Source organism: Prionailurus viverrinus, chromosome C2 (assembly GCF_022837055.1).
Source record: "Prionailurus viverrinus isolate Anna chromosome C2, UM_Priviv_1.0, whole genome shotgun sequence".
In the NCBI taxonomy this organism is placed as follows: domain Eukaryota; kingdom Metazoa; phylum Chordata; class Mammalia; order Carnivora; family Felidae; genus Prionailurus; species Prionailurus viverrinus.
In genome coordinates, this window is record NC_062569.1 from 2057370 (window position 1) to 2074088 (window position 16719).

Sequence of the window (16719 nt, forward strand, 5' to 3'; positions counted from 1 at the left end):
TCCCATACCTGTGAGCAGCCAACCCACTGTTAATTTTTTACTATAGTATTTTTCGCCTGATGAATGCAAGTGGAATAAATAGGAGTTAGTATCGACTTTTGAAGACCGTGTAGTATTGTACCAACTTTAATTCGTTTTAAAGAAGTACTTCTGAATCCACGATGCTTTAGAGGTTCACCCTATTATAACTGCTTAAGTGGAATGCTAAGTGGATACGGATCAGCTTTTTTGTGCCTATCTGGCTTAGTGTGGGTCCTAGAAACTTGAAGGCAGAAATATCATTGGACAAGGAGAGAGAAACAGAAACACCACAGCTCTTTTTCTGGTTATCCCTTGCCAGAAATGCCTCTGTTTCTCCCTTCTCCTTTCTTTCCTCTCCCTGCTTCCCTAAGTACACTTACTTTCAAGAAACTCCATTTACTGAGTTCCAACTTTTATAACAGAGCCATTGAAGAATTATAATCTATATTATGAAAGGATTCTTTTCCCTGCGAAATATATGTTTAACGACCTTCGCTTTCCACATTTCGTTATTTGTGCTCTATGGTGGTGGAAGGAAGAAGAAACATTCAGCTAGACTTGATGTGTCACAGACATCTGGAGAGAGACTTGGAGTTAGTAAAACCTCCATGGACTCATTAAAAAATGTCAATGAGATAAATTCAAATGAAAGACATTTAGTTTGCATTTGACTAATGAGATATGCATCTCCTATATTAGAGAGATCTGCCCCTGTATTTTCCCCCTTTTTTTCTACTGTGCTTTCATTTATTTTTTTTTTAATTTTTTTCAACGTTTATTTATTTTTGGGACAGAGAGAGACAGAGCATGAACGGGGGAGGGGCAGAGAGAGAGGGAGACACAGAATCGGAAACAGGCTCCAGGCTCCGAGCCGTCAGCCCAGAGCCCGACGCGGGGCTCGAACTCACGGACCGCGAGATCGTGACCTGGCTGAAGCCGGACGCTTAACCGACTGCGCCACCCAGGCACCCCCTCTACTGTGCTTTTAAAATACTTTTGAAACTGAGAACTTTTCACATTGACTGAATGGAAATTAATTGTGTTTGGGTAATGATTATAGGAAAAGATTCATTAATGCAACAGATAATTGATTGAGCATCTATCATATGTTAGGTACAATCCTTGCTGTTGGGGATAGAATGGTGAGGGGAAATAGGTCCTTGCTATCAGGGAGTTTAACATCCAGTGGGTTAGTCAGTAAGCAAATCATTATGTGAATAAAATGTGAACTTGTGATTTTGATAAGTGATTAAATTAAAGGACAGAGGTACTATGAGAGCCTGTACCAGGAGATTCTGGTTTGGTGCATTAGGATCTGAGAGAGGAGTAAGAATTGACTAGGCAAAGAGGGGGAAGAACAGGTGTCTGGGTAAAGAATAGCACATACACACACACACACACACACACACACAAAATCTGTGAGCAGGGAAAATGGGCCGTGTGATAAGAGACAGAGTGGCTGGAGTCACGAGTCCGAGGTGGAAATGGTTTGAAATGATGCTAGGAAAATTGGAGTGGGTGTAATGAGGTGGGGCGTCATAGACAAAGTTTCTTTTTAATCCAAAAAAGGGAAGGAAGTCATTGGATGATTTCCAGTGGTAGAATGGCTAATAAGATTTGCATTTTGAAAAGATTGCCCTGATGGTGATGTAGGAAGAATGGATGGGACCGGGGCAAGACTGGATATAGAGAGAGACCATATAGGATGCCATTTGAGTTGTGCGGGCGAGAGAGGGTGGAGGTGTGTAGAGGTGGCTGGGGTCAGTGGGAAGGGTCTGGACTAAAGACAAAAAGGTGAGTCATCTGTGTAAGGTATGAAGCCATGTGTGTGGATGGAATCCTAGAGAAACATTTCGTAGTGAAAAGAGATGACCTAGAGCTGAGCCTGGAGTAAGAAACAGATTTACGGTTACTGACTCTACATTCATGAGATATATTGGCCTGTAATTTTCATTTCTTGTAATATTCTTGTCAAGTGTTGACGTCAGTATTATGGTGATTTCTAAAATAAGTGGGGAAGTTGTTCCCTCCACTGTTGTCTAAAAAGGTGGCTGCAAGGTGAGCTGTTGTTTTGTTTTGTTTTGTTTAGTGTTTGATAGTGAGGTCATATGTGTTTGAAGTTTTTCTCATGGGAAGATTTTTAAATGATGAATTTAATTTATTTTTTTTAAGTTTATTTATTTATAATCTCCACACCCAGTATGGGGCTCAAACTCAAGACCCTGAGATCGAGTCACATGCTCCACCATTGAGCCAGCCAGGTGCCCCTTAACTTCTTCAGTAGGTTAAGACATATTCAGATTTCTTATTCATTTTGGGTCAGTTTTGCTAAGTTTGTTTTATGAAATTTGTCCGTTTCATCTAAATTGTCAGATGTACTGGCATATATAACATAATAATCGCTTACTATCTCTTCAGTGTCCATGGGATCTGTAGTAATGTCCCCTTTCATTCTTGATATTGGTAATTTGCATTTTCTCTTTTTGTCTTGATCAGTTTGGCTAAGGATTTAGCAATTTTATCATTCTTTAGAAAAATAATTTTTGGCTTTATTTCCTCTATTGTACGTCTGCTTTCCATTTCATTGATTTCTGTCCTATCTTTGTTATTTCCCTGCTTCTACTTCTTTAGAAGCTTTAATTTTATGTTCTATGTTTTTAAGATAAGAAACTAAATCATTGGTTATCAACAACTCTTCTTTTGTAATATGATCATTTGAGGCTACAAATGTCCCTTAAATACTACTTGAGTTTCCCCACAAGTTTTTGTCACTTGCATAAAAATGTTTTGTTTGAATTGTGGTTTTCTTTGAACCCATCGTTCATTTAGAAGTATATTTTGTAATTTCCATCCACAAGGGGATTTTCCTAGTTATTACTTTGCTATTGAGAGGCAATATATATAATACAGTGGTTAGGAACTTTGAGATACAGCCAAAATGCCTGGTTTTGTATCCCAGCTGTGCGATCTTGGACAAATAATTCATACCAAATCTTAACTATAAATAAGGACAATAATAACACCTGCATCACAGAGTTGTTATAAGGATTAATTTAATATTTATAAAGCAATTTATAAAGGAATATTTATAAAGCAATATTTATAAAGCAATATTTATAAAGCAATTTATAAAGAGCTTACCCATAGTAAACACTGTATAAGTGTTTGATAATAAAACAAGTCATTTTAGGTTGTTTGTATTGTCGTTTAAAAATATGCTTTGTATAGGGGTGCCTGGGTGGCTCAGTAGGTTGAACGTCCAGCTTCGGCTCAGGTCATGATCTCACAGTTTGTGGGTTCGAGCCCCACGTTGGGCTGTGTGCAGACAGCTCAGAGCCTGGAGCCTGCTTCGGATTCTGTGTCTCCCTCTCTCTCTGCCCCTCCCCTGCTCATGCTCTGCTCATGTCTCTCCTTCAAAAATAAATAAAAACATTAAAAAAATTTTTTTAATATGCTTTGTATGATTTGAGTCTTGAAATGTTTTTTGATTTGTCTTGAAGCTCAGTATTTGATCAGTTTTATAAATGTCCTTTGTGTGTCTATACTGAATGTACATTCTATACTTTGCCATATTGTGCATCAGTCCTTACATCAAGTGTGTTAATTTTGTTGCTTAAATCTTATATGTTCTTTCCAGTTTTTTTCCTGTTTCATCGATTCCTGAGGAGGCCAGTGGTTAAAATTTTCATAAGCACTGTGGATTTTTTCCAATTCTCCCTGTAGTTTTATTAATATTGCCTTTTTCTAGTCTAGAGTTGTCATTTATTTGTTCAAAATTATTTTACATTACTCATGAAATAACTGTCATAACAGAACCTGTTCCTCTCTAGCAATGGCTTTTTTAATAACATCTTTATTGAAATATGATTCATATACTGTACAATTTGCCCTTTTAAAGCGTGTGATTCACTGGTCTTTAGCATGCTCACCAAGTTATGAATCACTGTGCACAATTTTAGAACATTTTTTTTGCCCCCAGATAAACCCTATTCCCATTGGCATTTATTTACTTGTTTCTCCTCAACCCCCCAACCCCTAGGCAACTACTTCCTGTGTCTGTGAATTTGCCTGTTTTGGACATTTCATGTAAATGGACTCATACAATGTGTGAACTTCGGTGACTGGCTGCTTTCCCTTCGCATAATGTTTGTATCCATTTGTAGCATGTGTCAAGACTTCATTTCATTTCACTGCCAAATAATATTCTTTCGTGTGGCTATTCAGACCATACTTTGTTGATCCAGTTATCAGTTGGTGGTCATTGGGTGGACTCTACCTTTTGGCTATTATACACACAGTTTTATAATTGTGGACTTAATTTATTATTTATTATAAATAACGCTGCTAGGAACATTCATACGGAAGTTTCTTTTTTTTTTATTCACTTATTTAAATTCAGGTTAGTTAATGTACAGTGTAGTGTTGGTTTCTAGAGGAGAACCCAATGATTCATCACTTACATATAACACCCAGTGCATATACAGAAGCTTTTATATAAACATGTGTTTTCAGTTCTCTTGGGTGTTCACCTAAGAGTATGACTGCTGGGTCACGTGGTAACTCTAGGAGAAACTGCTATCAACTTTTGAGATGCTAGACGGTTTTCCAAGCAGCTGCATCCTTCTCTGTTCCCACCAGCAGCGTTTGAGGGTTCCACTCTACCCACTTCCTCACCATCACTTATGTCCAAAAATGTCTTTTTGATGATAGCCATCCTACTGGATAGGAAGTAACATCTCCTTGTGGTTTTGATTTGCATTTTGCTGTCGGCCAATAACGTTGAGCATCTTTTCGTGTGCTTATTGGCCGTTTCTTTAAAGATGTCTATTCAGATCCTTTGCCCATGTTAGCCATTTTTAAGTGTGCAGTTCTGTGGCATTTGAGTACATTCACATGGGTGTACACCTGTCACCACCATCCGTTTCCAGGGCTTTTTCATCTTTCCTACCCGAAACTCCATTCCCGTGAAGCATTAATTCTCTACCGTCCCCACCCCAGCCCCTGGTAACCCCCATTCTATTTTTTCTCTCTATGAATTTGACTAACTTACTTCACTTAATATAATGTCTTCAAGACGTATCCACGTTGTAGCATCTGTCAAATTTTCCTTCTCTTTAAGGATAATTAATATTCCTTTGTATTTTATACCCCATTTTGTTTACCCGTTCATCTGTTGATGGACACTTTGGTTCCTTCCGCAAATGGTTGTTGTGAATCATACTTCACAATCCCACCAGCAATGCATACACGTTCGATATTTTTTCCCTACCTATCTGCCAACCCTGTTATTTTCTGTCGTTTCTTTTTTATTAGTAGCCATCTTAGAGAGCATGAAGTGGTATTTATTTATTTATTTTTTAATTTTTTTTTAACGTTTATTCATTTTTGAGACAGAGAGAGACAGAGCATGAACGGGGGAGGGGCAGAGAGAGAGGGAGACACAGAATCGGAAACAGGCTCCAGGCTCTCAGTTGTCAGCACAGAGCCCGACGCGGGGCTCGAACTCACGGACCGCGAGATCATGACCTGAGCCGAAGTCGGACGCCCAACCGACTGAGCCACCCAGGCGCCCCTGAAGTGGTATTTAATTGTAGTTTTGATTTCATTTCCCTGATGGTTAGCAACGTCAGCAGTGTCCTGTTGGCCATTTGTATGGCTTCTTTGGAGAAAGATCTTTTCAAGTCCTTGGCCCATTTGTACTCAGGTTGCTTGGTCTCTTTAATTGTTGTTGGGTTGTGGGAGTTCCTTACCCACTCTATATACGAGTTTCTTACTAGATGTGTATTTGCAGAAATGTTCTTTCATTCTGTGGGTTGTCTTTTCGCTTTATTGATGTTGTTCTCTGAAGCAAAACGTTTTTAATTTGATGAAGTTCAGTTTGTATATTTTCTCCTCGGTTGTTTGTGCTCTTGGTGTTCTATGTAGGAAACCATGGCATCATCCAAGATCACAAAGATTTCCTATGTTTTCTCTTCAGTGTTATGGTGTTAGCTCTTCCATTTAGGCCTTTGATTCACTTTGAGTGAATTATTGTGTAAAGGGTGAGGCGGGAGTCCAGCTTCACTCTTTTGCACGTGCCTGTTGAGTTGTTCCAGCACCGTTTCTTGAAAAGACTCTTCTTTTCCCATTGGGTGGTCTCGATCACCCTTGTTGAAAATCAGTTGACTGTCAACGTGGAGATTTATTTCTGGAATCTCATTCTTTCCTTTATGTCTTTTTATTAACTTACTATTTTCCATCTTTTTTGTCTCTCTACTACCTTTTGAATGATTTCTTCTGACTTCTGTTTCACGGATAAGTTCTTTTTTAAATTTTTTTTAATGTTTTTATTTTATTTTTGAGAGAGAGAGACAGAGTGTGAGCGGGGGTGGGGCAGAGAGAGAGGGAGACACAGAATCCGAGCTGTCAGCAGAGAGCCCGACGTGGGGCTCGAACTCATGACCTGTGAGATCATGACCTGAAGACGAAGTCAAACACCGAGCCACCCGGGCGCCCCAAGGATAAGTTCTTTGTTCGATTGTGTCTGACATGCAGCCAAGAGCATCCACTGCATTTTTGATTTATCATTGTGACTTTATTTCTAGAAGTCCTGCCTGGTTCTTTTGCAGTTCAGCTAAGCCCCTTTTTGTCGTTTTCTCTTCTTTGCGGATATTTTCAGACTTGTCTTTTCTTCCTTTAGATGTGGTAATTATCATTGTTTTATGATCTGTGCCTATAAATAACACTATCAGATGTGCCTTTAGGTCAGTTTCTGCTGGACACAGTGTATGTGGTTTCTCACTCGTGGTGCCTCGTCTCCTGAACACTTAGCTGTGTTTTAGTGTTGTGGTCATTGCCTTTGAAAGAATATTTGCATGGGATTTCCCGAAGCCTACGATGAAGATTTTTTTTTCCCTCCAGACAAGATTTCCCTGTGTTCCTACCGGGTGTCGATAAATGTCGGCCTCAAGCCACTTTAAGCTAAATTCACGGCTTAAAGTATCTTAGACGTCAGTTTTTGTCAGGGTGACATTTCCCACTGAGTATTAGCGCTTGGGTATCTGGCATTCAGACACTCTTCCCGCGGTCCCTTGAGAATGAGGGGAGGGAGTACTGTTTATCCTCGGTCACTCTTATCCTGAGAGCTCAACCCCTCACGGTCCCAGCTTTGTGTATTTACGTGCAGGTGTGATGGTGGTGGAGAGGAGAGGAGAGGCCTGTCGCCTTCTCTGCCTCATGTGCGCCCTGGGCTTTCCCTTTTGTCCCCCTCTTTCAAGGGCTTGACTATCAGCGCATCAGTTAACTTTCCTAATATTTTTTCCCACTGAGGCAAATGCCATTGACACACAAGTGTCTTGGGGCACATGCTTCTCCAGGCAGGGCCATCGAGTACAGTTGTTCAGACCGTGTACTGCACACTGGCACCAAGTCTAAGGGAGGACGAGTCACCTACAGATACGTTTCGTGTGAAACACTTTTTAATTTTCCTCACGGCTTTGATCCCAAAGCTGAGGGCTTATCGTATTTATTATAATTATCTCAGAACCGATCACAGCTGACGTGTCTCATTCCAATAAAATCAACACAGTGAGATAATTTTGCCAAAAGAGGGAAGCGAAGTGTCTCATTCTAACCGGGATTTTTCCTGCCCCCTACCTTAAACCTGACAGGGTTTTCCCAGGCACTGCTTCACCTCTGCAGGAGGCTCCCAGAGACCACAGTGCTCCCTCCGTCCTCCGCCATGAGTTTCTTGCCGAAAGCTCTCTTTTGCCTTCAGACTCAGCTTCCTCCTCTGCCTGCTTTCCTGTTCCCATGGCACTCACCTGTCCCACGTTTTTGAGGCTCGCTGCACGCCCGTTTACCGAGGTGCTACGGGAAGCCGCGGTGCCCCGGACGTGGCCTCCGCTGTCCCGTCCGGCCCGGGCCAAGTGGCAGCCGCACAAGTGCGGGACGGGCCCGATGATGTTCTGAGACAGGGAGAGGGGAAGCGGCCTGCCGTGTACGGGGCCCCCCCGGGGCCAGGGCAGGCAGAAGAAGGCAGACCCGAGTCCGACGTCCGTCCCCTGGACACCGACTGCCCAGCTGCCCGGGACAACTAGGACGCTGGGCCTTATGACACGGTGTTTGTAAAGTAGCTTTGAAAAAGGAAGGTTTGTAGGGTGTGTCCAGAGAAGCATGCAAAGCAGATGGTTAATTTTGTTTTAAAGGAGACAGGAGCAGGGCACCTGGGTGGCTCCGTCAGTGAAGCCTCCGGCTCCTGGTTTCAGCTCAGGTCATGATCTCGTGGTTCGGGAGTTTGAGCCCCGGATCAAGGCTCTGTTCTCGCAGCGCAGAACCTGCTTGGGATTCTCTCCCTCCCCCCTCTCTCTCTGCCCCTCCCCTCCTTGTGCCCTCTCGGTCTCTCTCTAAGAAAATAAACTTAAAACCAAAAAGAAGTCCTTAAAGGCGACAGGAGCGTAAGACAGGTAAAAGGACCAAAGTAAGTGTCGTCACCTCGTCCCGGGACGAGTACAGTGGGGGGGTCGCTGCTCGCTGGGGACTCGCGGCCAGCAGGAAACCACAGATGCGACCCATGTCTGCCAGGGGCTGAGTGTGCTGAGGTTCAACCCCGTGGATGCTGGGGTAAGCCCGTGTTCGTGCCTGTCCCCACACAGGGAAGCTGTTTGTGCTGGAATCTGAGAACGGCTCGCGCGGCCTGGAGCTGGAGGCGGCCCGGCTTTCCTGCAGGAGCAGGGGTGCGCACCTGGTGTCTGCAGACGAGCTGCGGAGGGTGGTCCAGGACTGTGCCTTTGCGGTGTGCACCACGGGCTGGTTGGCAGATGGCACCCTGGGGTGAGTCAGGCACGCTGGGGAGAGCTCTCCTTCCCTCGCACCCCCGCTCCCCCGCCAGGGCTCCTGTGGGGGCTCGTCACCGTTTTGAGGTGCCAGGATGGGCCAAGGCCAGCGGGCAGTGGCTTCGGGCACATTCTTGTTTTCAGTTCTCAAATAAAAGCACGTTTCTGGAGTTCTGTCACCGTATTCCCCCCTGACTTTGTTGTGCCGAGTTTCTTTCTAAGTCACGAAACCAGTACATGCTTGTGAAAAGTTCAAGTAATACAGACATGTGTAAAGTACAAAGTGAGTTTCTGTCTTCTTCCCCGCCTCAGAGGTAATGGCTGTTAACTGTTTGGTGTATACCTTTGATCTCTTCTTTCCCTGTGGGGGTTCGTCTACATACCTGCGAAGAGGAGGATGGGAACGAGTTCTTTCGTGTTACTCCCATGGAGAGCCGGGTCTGTGTCCTCTCCCTTTAAATTGGGCACAGCATAGAATGGCCTGGACCAATAGGATACAGCAAGAGTGCTACCATGTGACTCCTGAGGTTAGGTCGGAAAAATCCATGCCCAGATTCCTGGGCCACTCACTTTTGACGTGTCATGTGAGACGTCTGCCTATCCTGAGAGGGCCATGCTGTGAGGAAGTCCAGGCCCCAGGGAGATGCCCCACAGAGGCGCCCTCACCGATAGCCCCAACCGGGGTCCCGGTCCATAGCCAGCATCGACCGCCAGAGATGCCAGTGAAGGTGTCTCTCCGTGATTCTTGTCCCCCAGCTGTTGAGTTCTTGCCAGCTTCTGGGTCTTCCCAGCTCAGGCCCTAGACATCACAGATCGGAGGCAAGCCATTCCCCTCGGGCCTTCAGTTCCTGACCAAAGGAATCCTTGCGGAGAAATGATTCTTGTGGCCAGCCGGGAGAAAACTTCCCATCAGTTCTGGTCACTGCTTCTTTAGTCATACTCAGAAAAGGCAGGGGCCATTCCTGTCTCCTTCATGCCACAGGAATGTGAACGAGCGGAGCGGGCTCCAGCAACTACTTTGGTTGATAATAACCTTGAGGACGGGCTGGCAGATGGCCACAGACAACACACACAACCGGGCTGACTTACATTTCCAATTGGGCCACACGTGAAGCAGCAGTTGAACAAAGAAGACCGCTAAGGCTACCCCCAAAGCTTTTCAGTGAATCTGGAACCGTGGCTGTCTCTGCCTTACATTTTACATCCGGGTTCTGGACAGACAAATAGGTCCTGTGCACGCATATTTCCACAGTGTAGTTAAGTGTGGATATTTTTCATAACGTTGTTGCTGTCATTACATCAGATAACCAGGGTGTTTAGGAACTCCGAAGAGCCAGTTTGAAGCCAGGCTTGGGTCTCCCAGGCTTTACAGATCAGGAGTGGGTCTTTGGAAAGGTCTGTCCTCTCTGGGTTTGCGGTATGGTGTTAGGACATATTAGTAGATCTCTACATTGCTTAGATGATATTTCTTTGTAACAAACATACTTCCTTGATAGATTTACAACACGACGTATTAAAAATACAACTATTTTGATGTTTCTGGAACCCAGAAGTATCTGATCATCAATACATACATTTCAGCCATCCCCCCTCCACCCTGAAGGCCAGTTATTAAATGTATGGCACGTCTTACAATTGATGGCATAATAAACGTACAGTTCATGTGATCTGTGTCTCCATGGATTTCAGTTGACTATACACATAAACCCAGAGGGAGATGGAGCCCTAAAGTGGTGAATCCAAAATTGGGGGCCACTCGCCTCCTGGAAGCCTTTGCTCATTCCATAAAGGATGACTGAACAAAACCGAGCGGCAATTTACATAGCTTCATAGGACTGGGACAGAGATTGGAATTCAGGTTTTGTGTAGGCAGGTCCTGTGGAGTCGTTTGCTTTGGGCTGGGACATTCCAGGGCTGTACCCCAGGAGTAAGAGTAAACCGGAAGAAGTATGCAGGCCCTCACGGGAACTGCAGCGTGGCTTAAAAGCTTCTGGAGCCATGAGTGTGGCTTGAGATGATACTGGAGCTCCGGTGTTCCATATAGCTAGTGGAACTGATTTTAAACATCCTCTCTAGAAGGATGACATTATCCTAGGCAATGTATTTCCACAAACAATTTTAGGAAAAATAGGATTTGCCACACAATATAACATTAAAAAAAATTTTTTTTAATGTTTATTTATTTTTGAGACAGAGAGAGACACAGATGTGAGCGGAGGAGGGGCAGAGAGAGAGGGAGACACAGAATCTGAAGCAGGCTCCAGGCTCTGAGCCGTCAGCACAGAGCCCGACACAGGGCTCGAACTCGTAAACCGTGAGATGCTGATCTGAGCCGAAGTCAGACACTTAACTGACTAAGCCACCCGGGCACCCTGCCACATAATATAACCTAACCAGTTACATAAGGAGACAAGGCAACCAGAAAAAAGATAGCAAATAGAAGCTCTAGATATTAGCATTGGTAGATGCAGACTTTAAAATAACTTTTCAAATGTTCAAAGATACAGAAGACACAAGGAGAATTTTGACAAAAGACTAAAACTATGACAGTAACCAAGTGGAAGCTCCAGAAGTGAAACATACAGTAACTAAAATTAAGAGCATAGTGGATGGATCTAATAGCTGATTAAAAAAAAAAAAAAAACCCAAAGAGAAAATTAGTGAACCGGAAGATATTTCAGGAAGTATTCAGAAGGAAAAAAAAAAAAAAGAAGAAGAAAAAAGGATGAAAAATACAGAAGAAAGGGTAAGAGGCAAAGAAATATGTAATTGGAATTTTGAAAGAAGGAACAAAAGCAATTATCTAAAACTTAAGAAAATACTTATCTACAACTGAGGAAAAACATCCAGGCACAGATTCAAGAAACCCTTCAAAACATGAGTGGGACAAATAAATTCACAACTTGACACATCATGGTGAAACTGATAAGAATGTAATAATACGAAGGAAAAATATTAAAAGTAGTAATAAGAAGGGGTACCTTCCAAGGAGCGACAATAAATGGACAATGAAAGCCCCAAAACAGTTGAATGATACTTTCAAAGTGCTAAAAGAAAATTGTTGCCAACCTAGAATTTTATACCCAGTGAACATATCTTCCAGGAATAAAAGTAAAATAAAGACATTTTCAGACAGACAAAAAGTGAAAAAATTCATTATGTCAGACCCGCACTAAAAGAAACCCTAGAGGCTAATATTCAGGCAAGAGGACAGTAGTTACAGGTGGAAGCCTGGAGATTCAAAAAAGCAATAGAAAGAGTAAACATAGGGGTAAATTGAAATTGTGTAATTATATAAAGCAAGAATAATAGTACTAAACACTAAGTGGCATATAAGTCAGGAAGTGTTTTAAGTATGTTAATATATAGTATTTTAGTTTTTTATGTTTATTTTTAAGAGAGAGAGAGAGGGAAACAACATGAGCAGTGGAACAGTGGAGGGGCAGAGAGAGAGGGAGGTACAGAATCCGAAGCAGGCTCCAGGCTCTGAGCTGTCAGCACAGAGCCGGATGTGGGGCTCGAAATCATGAACTGCAAGATCACGACCCGAGCCAACGTCAGATGTTTAACTAACTGAGCCACCCAGGTGCCCCAACACATAATATTTTAAGTATTTTTAAGTTGTATTGTTGGAGAAGAGGGTGCAAGTAATATTAAAAAGTCAAGGAGGAATACATAATCTCCAGTGTAACCACTAAGAGGATAGTAAAAGGACATATAACTTACAGACCCATACAGAAAAAGGGAATGCCAAAAAAAAAAAAAAAAAAAAAAGAATTCAAACAACCAAAATAGGAGAAAGAAAAGAGAGGAAGAAAGAATGCGCAGAACGAATAGAAAGATGGCAGGTTTCAATTCACAAATCACAGAGATCACAGTGATTAAATTAGATTAAAATAGATGGGGCGCTTCATTTAGAAAACAAAGATTAAAAAAAAATTCTACTACTTGTTGTTTATCAAAGATACCCCTAAATATATCATGGGGCAAAGATAAATTATGGTTTGTTAAGTAGCATGTATGTAGAACTGAATGATATTAAAACGATAACATACTCAAACTTGTAAGATGCTACTAAAGCTGTACCCAGAGGAACATGTAAAGCATTTAAACGCTTGTGTTAGAGAAGAGGAAAGGCTAAAGGTTTATAAACTAAGTTACGATCCGTCTTAAGAAATCTGGAAAGGAACAGAAAAACCCCCTCCCAAAGAAAGGAACTAATAAAAAAAAAGCAGCATTTTGTGAAATAAAACAAAACAAAACAAAACCATACACTAGAAAAGATCAATGAGCTCCTTCCTCTGAAACTTGAATTGGTACCTTTGGCCTCACTGAAGTGTCACCTGTGTCTTCCTGACCGTAGACATGTGTTTGGGGAGAGTATTTCCCTACGGATGCTTTCAGCCAAAGATCCTAAATCAGAAAAATGTCTGCTGATTCCGAACCGACAGCAGAAAAGAATTGTTCTTTCCCGTTCTTAGTCCCCCTGACACAGTCTTCTTTGTGTGTTTCAGGACAACCGTGTGCAGCAAGGGGAGGGGTGAGCAGCAAATCATGAGAGCCGTGGACGTGAGAATTGAAAGCAACCCGGTTCCTGGTGGCAGGTCCAATGCCCTCTGTATGAAGGATGAAGGTCAGTGCCAAAACCCTTGTAAAGGTTCTGGAGGGTGTGCATGGTGGTTGCCATCCGAGGCTGCATTCTCCGGAAGCAGACCTTGCGACGAGAAAGGCTTCCAAAGAAAAGCCAGTAGGGCGGTGGGGCAGTGGGCAGAGAAAGCAGGGGTGCCACACTCAGCAAAGTCCACAGTGGCGGTGAGGTGACGGGTAACTTTGGCTCGATCCTACGGGAGGTCTCAGGAGACAGTGAAGGTCACCAGTTGCCGTGATCAGGGGTGAGAAGGCAGGGGTATCCACACCACTGCACCTGTCAGTTATTGGATAAGGGCTGCTTCAGGGAGATGTAAATCCCCAGGCTCTTCTGGTTTACAATGTGTGCTGGCAAAGGGTTCCAGTAGCCTGAGTGCCACCCTCCAGCAAAGATGCAAAAGTGCCCACCAGGAACCACCATGGAAATGATCAAGGCATCTAGGTGATGCGGGGCAGACCCCTGCAGCATCTGCTACAGTTGCTGATACAGCTTGTCCTTCGGTCTGTCTTCGCTGTGGACAGCACACTAAAGAGAAAAAAAAAATCATTTTTTCCCCAAAAGGAAATTTACAGGATTTAGGAAACTGCTCCTAGGATGGACAATTCTGCTTCCCTCTGGTAAATCGGCTGAGCAGTGAGAAAACCACAGCAGAGTCTCCAGGGTAGCATCTCATGTGCACTGAAATCAGTACACCTTCATTATCAGAAACACGTGCTGTTGAGAGGGGGGTGTACGTGCAAACGGGGCAAAAGACAGCTGCTTGCTCGTCAGTGCTGGAAATCAGCATGCGTGGTGCTTGGCTGCACATTGGCCTCATCTGGGAGGTTTTAAGAGGTACTGATTCCTGGGTACCAGCCCTAGACATTCAGATATAAATGTTCTGGGCATTCGGGTTCTTTAAAGCTCTTCAGGGATTTTAACACATCGTCCAGCTTGAGAGCTGTTTCCTTTTTTTTTTTTTTTAATTTTTTTTTAAACTTTATTTTTGAGAGAAAGAGAGAGAGAGTGAGAGCAGGGGAGGAACAGAGAGAGAGGGAGATGCAGAATCCAAAGCAGGCTCCGGGCTGAGCTGTCAGAACAGAGCCTGATGCGGGGCTCGGACCCACAAACTGTGAGAACCTGAGCCAAAGTCGGACACTTAACCGACTGAGCCACCCAGGCGCCCCAAGAGCTGCTTTCCTAATGCAGAGTGTCCCAAACCGCTCTGATGATGAGAAATACCAAATGGACCTGTTAGAAATACAAACCCTCAGGCTGCATTCTAGAGGCACCAATCCTAATCTCGGAGGAAGGGGTCAGAGGAGTTGGGAAGTCAGAGAGCCAGGGGAACCCCAAGGCGCTGGCTGGTGCCCGTTAGATGCTTATCAGTGACAGGTTTCTCTGCCTCTATGGGCTCTTCCTCCAGAAGGGTTTCTTCATTTGCTAATTGCTATGGAAGAGTGTGTTGGGAGAGTCTCCTAGTATCTGCCCAGTCGAGCTAGTGAATGATGTGGCCTTGCTCTGCAGGGCTTGGGGAGAACAATACCCATGGTTTTTCAAAATCACCTAAGTAAATTAGAATGATCCTTTGAATCCCAAACGCAGGCAAAAGCTCAGATCCCTGAGAGAGACAGAACAGAGCCAGAAGAAAGAGAGCATGACTTTCTTCCTTCGGTGAATATGTGGGGCTTCTGAGTCTTTTCTTTCCCTGATAACAAGGGGTGTCAGTTAGCTTTCGCTACGTACCATAACACCCCACAATGTGGTGGCGTTAAACAACTATTTATTGAGTTCACCGCCTTTTTTGGACCGGCGGTTTGTGTTTTGCTGCTGGGCTCAGCTGGGCTCATTCAGGAGTCTACAGTCAGTGGCTGGTTAGGTGGCCTTGCTTCTGGGAGTTGGTGGCTGTTGGCTAGGGCACCAGGGGCCACTGAACCATTGTTCATCATCATCCAACAGGGTAGCCTGGGCTTCCCGCCTCACAGGCCTTCAGACAGGTTGTGTCTATGCAAGTGTAGTGCGTGAAGCCAGAGTTTGGAAACATCGATTCACATCCCGTAGGGCACCAAGCTCAAAGCCGTGATAGCAACTCCAGAATTACTGAGTTTTTGCCAAACCAATGCAATGTGCCTTCTGATATACCGCACTCAGAGGAGCACAACTTCAATTCAGGGGTATTCCTGCCAAAAAGGCATAGTTTGACTCTAATCATGAAGAAACATTAGCCAAACTCAAACTGAGAAACAGTCTACAAAATGCCTTTAAAAATGTCTCAGAGGAGCAAGGCAAAGCAACTGTTCTAGATTAAAATAGGCTAAAAAGACTTGATGACAAAATGCAAAATATAATTTGTGAGCCTGGGCTGTATCCTGGACCAGAAGGAAATAGCTATAATTGATAACATCTGAATCTGGATTAGGAATTAGATAATCGTTTAGTAACTGTACTGCAGTTGTATAAGAGAATATCCCTGTTCTTGAAATGTGTACCAAGGTTTTAGGGATGAAGAGACATCATATCTACAACATACTCTCAAGTGGTTCAGGAAAGAATTACAGATACAGATATACATACATATATAGATATATATACACAAACATACATATGTTTGTCTCTGTATAAATAGATACCTATATTTATCATGTATCTATTTATCTATCTAGAGAGGGGGAAATGATAAAGCAAATGGGTGAAATGAAAACACCTTGGTAAATCCAGATAAATGGGTTTTTTGGGTTTTGTTTTTTTAAATGTTTATTTCGAGAGAGAGCAAGTGAGAGCAGGGGAGGGACAGAGACAGAGAGAGGAAGAGAGAATCCCAAGCAGGCTCTGTGCTTTCAGCACCGAGCACAACACGGGTCTCGATCTCACCAGCCGTAAGATCGTGACCTGAGCCCAAGTGAAGAGTCGCACGTGGATGTTTAACTGACTGAGCCATCCGTGCCGTGCCCCCCTGGATAAACAGCTTTGTGGAAATCCTGATACTTAAAATATTTCTGGAACGTTAAACTATGTAAAAATAAAAAATTTCCAACAACAAAAAAATGGTCTACGAAGTTCTCCAAAAAACAACAGCAATAACAACAACAGGAAAAACAAAAAACACTCTGAATCGTGGGAACCAACATGGGAAGCCAATTGGTGATGGCTGTCAGCCTATGTGAAGGGCGGTGTCATTTTAGTAGAGGGAGAACTGTGTGTGGCTCTTTAGTGCTCCAGAGTCCTGCCTCCCAGAACACTTTGCCTGAGCCTGGCCTG

The 16719-nt window shown here is 43.5% G+C and overlaps 1 protein-coding gene across 3 annotated transcripts in view; it reads left to right on the top strand.

Annotated features, from left to right (window-relative positions):
• SUSD5 (sushi domain containing 5) overlaps positions 1-16719 on the top strand; it is an 81490-nt gene that overhangs the window by 31808 nt on the left and 32963 nt on the right. For 2 of the 3 annotated variants that reach the window (XM_047875667.1, XM_047875666.1), the window contains 2 exons: positions 8655-8832; positions 13349-13467. In XM_047875667.1, coding sequence (XP_047731623.1) covers positions 13389-13467 — 79 coding nt within the window. In that variant the 5' untranslated portion in view covers positions 8655-8832; positions 13349-13388. The remainder of the gene's footprint in view (positions 1-8654; positions 8833-13348; positions 13468-16719) is intronic. The other variant, XM_047875668.1, reaches the window with a different exon arrangement.